Consider the following 4914-nt stretch of genomic DNA (forward strand, 5'->3'; position numbering starts at 1 on the left):
GGGGTAGCTTGTATGTGTGTCTGAGATGGAGAGCGATGGGAAGACCCCGTTCCTCCTGCTCCCACTTGCCTTTTGAGAAAAGAGACTTCCAACAGTGTGGGACAGGGGACTGGGAGGTGTGACCCATCCTCGTGGGGCTGCGGTCATCTTCCTGGAAAGGTAAAGTAACCATTCTGCCGCCCTTGGGGCAGGCGATGAGCAAGCTGCAGTTGAGTTTAATTATGGTTTCCGGAGGAATTACTGTATTTCAGGCCTTTCCCCGGTGGCTGACTGGGTGTGATTACACACAGCTGGCCCAAGTGAAAGCAGGGCTGTGCATGGTGCTGTACGGCTGCGGGACATGGAGGAGCCTCTTGGAGGTGGCCCAGAACTGCCTATTTTGCCCAATTCCTTTCTCCACAATGAACTCCAGACCTGAGGAGTGGGGTACCCTGCGCTGGCGGTGGAAAGACTCTTCACCATCGCCAGAACTGGAGGTTTTAAACAAGTCTGTTCAAGCATGTGTTACAGATGAACCAAATGTGTGAGCACGCAATCTCCCTTCTCCTGCCGTTGCTTCCACAAGCAATTGGCTGACATTTGTCATAAAATACCTGAAAATTGAAAAAAAAAATAGATTGTGGATGTAGATGCTAGGGGAAAAGCATTGCAGGGAACTTAGCTAATCCTCATGAAGGAAAATACTCTCCCATGCCCGTTACCACAGCTGGGTGTGCTCAGCCCGAGGGAAGGAGCAGCAGAAGCAAGACACGATTGCAGCTCACGCTACAGATCACGTGCGATGGTGTGGGCGTGCGTTTGCACGGTGATGTGAGGGTGCGGGGCTCTCGGTGCAGCCCGGGTGCCCAAGGAGCAGTGGTGGGCTCCCCTCGGCTTGGTGGCCCAAGGGTGAGGCTCTGTCCTGGCACCCTCCTCGTGCGGAGCCGTCCCACGCGTCGGCTCCTCTGATGCCGAGGTGTGGTCACGGAGGGAGCAGGAGGGAGTGTGTGCAGCAATCCAGCTGTTTGCTGCTGGAGCTGGTCCTGACACGGCGTGTCGGCGTTGTGAGAAACCTCCCTGGATTTGGGGGGAAAAAAAAAACAGTGGAGAATGGGATTGTGGCCATTTTTCAGTATCAGTAATAAAAAATTATCATCTATTTTCAGGTCATGATTGCGCTAATCGGGAGAAATGTTATTTTATCTGATGGGAAGCACTGCCGCAGATTTGACTGCCTGGCAGGGAGGTGGTTAACCTCCAGTCCCTGGCTTTTGGCACATGGAAAGGGTCATTGGGTTGGCTCCCGATGAGAGCGAGAGCGCTGGAGTCTATTCCAGCAAAGACGAGGGTATTCCCAGCCTGACTTGAGGGCTCGCCCCTGTTTTCCTCCCTCTGCGTCTCGTCTGCTTCGTACATTGGACCGGTTACAGAGAACCTCTAACGGGGGAAGTTTCTGCTTGCCGCTCCCTGCGCCGATTCGCGCTGGCTGCCTGGCTTTTCCGGGCTCCTTCCTTGCAAAACGGTAGCCAGCCACACAGGCGAGTTCATGGAGGTCCCTGCTGAGCACAGGGGAGGAGGCTGGGGTCACCTCTCACAGCTGTTGGCTCCCAAAGCGTGGCCAGAGGGGCATTAGTTGTAGCGAGTGGGTTTGAGAGCAAACGCTAACCACAAAAGGCAGCGCCAGGTCCTTCGTGGGCTGACGCACAGGAAGCGCCGAGGCCTAATGAGCAAACTTTTCTATTTTTTTTAAATTTTCCAGATGACGGAGCAGAGGAAGCAGAAACAGCGCATCGGTCTCTTAGGACACCCTCCACCCATGAATGTGAACCCGCAGCAACCGGCGTAAGGCAGGAAGGGTCACGTACCCTGCTCGCGATGGGCCGGGCGATGCTAACCCTGAGCTCAGATCCCACCACCGAGGCTGCTGCTGTGTACGTTTGGTTCTGGTTGTAAATAACCTGGTTTTATACTATATGTATATGACTGCTACTATATAAAGTTTCGGGCATACGTATTGTGATTAGAACTGTTGGCACAGGACAGAGGTTAAGCTTTGTGCCAAAACTATCAAAATTGCCTTTTTTCTTGGAAGGACTAAAGAGAGCACCCTGAATTGCACTTGAAAAGAGTATTTGACTATGTGACATGTATTTTGTATTTAAAAAAAGATAGAATAGCTAGTATTTATGTTTTTATACAATTGTGCAATATGAATTATGCAATCACGATATATTTGTAACTCCTGAACGTCCTAAGGGGAGTGCACATCTTTGAATCTGGTGTGTTAGTACAATGTAATAAATGGTATAAAATTACAGGTGTAAATGAGGCTGCTGCAAAATTGTGTTACTGGTGATTTTTCATACCCTTGGACATTTTTGTACCATGTGTGTAAATATCTTGCAATGCCATATCTGTTGCCTCTTCCTCCCAGAGATATCGCTGGGAATCCGTGAGTTGTTAAATTGGTATCAATTAAAGCAAAACATGACTTTGAAGCTTCCAAATGAGGAAAGCAGGAGGTATTTTTCAAGTGACTTCTTCAAAGTACTGAGGCTAGAAGAGCTCAGATACCAGGTTTTTTAAATGCTAAGATTTCTTAAAGGGAACTTTTTATGCAAAATGAAGTTTGGGATGAGGATGCGCTGCTGGTGAGTCGGTGCAGTCTCCTATGGGCGTTTCATGCCACGACACCGAAAACCTCTCACGGGGCTGCCCAGGCTTGGCGTTCTCAGTGTGCGGGATCCTTTCCTTTTATTTTTTCATTAGAGACCTACGTGCCTGCTAAAGCTTTAGTGAACAGGCGTTGCACCGACCGAACCTGACCTGTCCCAGTAGGACTGTAGCTGAGCACTGACGGGTGTAATGCTTGTAAGAGCCACTGGTTTGAGATTGGTCTGTTCCACCCCTTCCTCTCCCCCTCCATTCAGTCACTTTCTTTGGTTTCTGATTCTAGAGAGTATGAAAGGAAACTTGGTTGGTTGGTTTGGTTTTTTTTCTCCAATCTGTTGCATAGTTTTATACATGGACCTCATTTTACAGAAGCTAACTTCTCTGCAATACTGTCTACAAAAAAAAAAAGAAAAAAAAAGCTACGAACAGAGCTATGAAAATTTGTAAATGCATAAATATAGGTATTTAAATAAACGATGCAAAATACAGTCAGAGGCTGCTGGTGGTTTGTCCCCCCTGCTCCAAGGTGGTGTGCGGTTATGTTTGCTGTTGCGCTTGCCCCCGCGCCCTGGAAAGGTGAGCGGCGGGGGCCTGGCAGGTAAGTTTGGTGCTTTTCCCAGCTCAGAGAGCAGGAGGGGCTGGGGCTGGGTCAGTCTTTACCTCCAGAGCGAATCCTCCCTCCCTCAGCAGCAAGAGGCACCGTTGCCCGAGGAACCTCACCCGCCATTGCTCCAGTTTGGGGTACTTCAGACTCGTACTGGTATTTTAGGTTTGTCATCCTCAGGCTGGAGCGTGCGAGAGTTAAAATAAACCTCCTCTGGCTCCAAGCATTGTGTGTGCAGGAGCGGTGCTGATTATGTGCATTTGATTAAGATGTAGCAGGAACTACCTGGTGCAATTAATCATCTTTAATCTGGGAAGTGCACACAACTGTCTGAAAAGGGTGCATCTCCCAACCCAGGGTCATCCCAAAATGGAGGGCATCCAAGAGGGAGGGAGGGCAGCCTGACCAGCAGTCTCCAAGCAGAGATTTATTGGTGAGATTGCGACTTCTTAATCACGCTTCGTTTGCATACGTATCCTGGTAAATCTGTCTTCCTCCCTTCCGCTGCCACTGGCTCCTCGCAAGGTGTGTGCAGAGGGAGTGTGACGGATGCAACCGCCGTCGGGGTTGTGCAATGAAGGAGCGGGATTTCGTTTTCCCTGAGACGCATATCTGACTCACTCCTTCCCTCCCTGCCATCCAGGGATAAGCAGACACAGGGGCTTGTCAGGCTTCCCGGAGCCAACGCCGGTCAGGTGAGAGGGAGGAGGCTGCTGCACAGCCTGTGAGGGCACCCGTGCAGATGCACAACATCGCCTCATCTTTACCTTAAAAAGGCAAAGAAACCAGGCACTGCAGCAAAAGCACGAACCCTGCTCTGCACAGTGATCCGTGTGAAAATCAGCTGTGTCAAATCTGGTGTTTTCTGTGTGGTTGTCCCTTCCCAGGAGATGTGGGGAGATGCAAAAAGTGATAGGTGGTTGGGTTTTTTTCCTCTCTCCGGTACAGCTGCAGCACAGCAAGTGAGGCGAAGCACAGCCCCCGCCTCGGCTGCAGACATGAGTTGTGTTGGCGTGGGGGGCCGTGGGTTTGCGTGGCCACGCTTCTTCCCGCACCCAGGCAGAAGCTGGATCAGCTCCTGGTCAGAGGAAGCCAACTGTGGTCTTCCTCCCCTCCATCCACCACCAGGTCATTTTTTCCTGCAGATTCATGATTGCAGTGACATTTCAGGTGTAACCATCACACATTTTTCACTTTTTTCTTTTTGCACTATTTGGTTTTCAAGACTTTTTTTCTTTTTTTTAATTTTTCTTTCTGGCTTGGATCATTCTGGATGTGCCCAGCTCCTCTGCCTGCCGTGGAGGAGAGAAATGGAGAAAACCTCCTCCTGGTTGGCAGTGGCTTTGACCCTGCAGCTTCTGGGGTTAATGCCTGTGTAAGGGCTTTCCCATTCAGGAGAGAGGTCTGACACCTCATAGTACGTTGTCCTTGATCTCAAGGAAAAGCCGTGTGAGGGATCTGTTTAAATACCACATCTCAGGTATTTTTTTCCCACAAAAGCTGAATATCTCTTGAAAACACAAGAAGTTTTAGTAACTATTTGTAGACTCTAGAGGAAAAAAACACACTCCAAAATCTGAGATCAGTATCTGTAACAATGCCTTTACTGACTTTGAGCCAGTACTTGGGAGGCTGAGCATCACCTCCAGAGATGCTGT

The 4914-nt window shown here is 49.7% G+C and overlaps 1 protein-coding gene across 4 annotated transcripts in view; it reads left to right on the forward strand.

Moving 5' to 3' along the window:
- ITPR1 (inositol 1,4,5-trisphosphate receptor, type 1) overlaps window positions 1-2775 on the forward strand; it is a 158101-nt gene extending 155326 nt beyond the window's left edge. For all 4 annotated transcript variants that reach the window (XM_010184649.1, XM_010184650.1, XM_010184648.1 and 1 more), the window contains one exon: window positions 1739-2775. In XM_010184649.1, coding sequence (XP_010182951.1) covers window positions 1739-1825 — 87 coding nt within the window. In that variant the 3' untranslated portion in view covers window positions 1826-2775. The remainder of the gene's footprint in view (window positions 1-1738) is intronic.
- The last annotated feature ends 2139 nt before the right edge of the window (window positions 2776-4914 follow it).

This window comes from Mesitornis unicolor, unplaced genomic scaffold (assembly GCF_000695765.1).
Source record: "Mesitornis unicolor isolate BGI_N332 unplaced genomic scaffold, ASM69576v1 scaffold12595, whole genome shotgun sequence".
Classification (NCBI taxonomy): Eukaryota; Metazoa; Chordata; class Aves; order Mesitornithiformes; family Mesitornithidae; genus Mesitornis; species Mesitornis unicolor.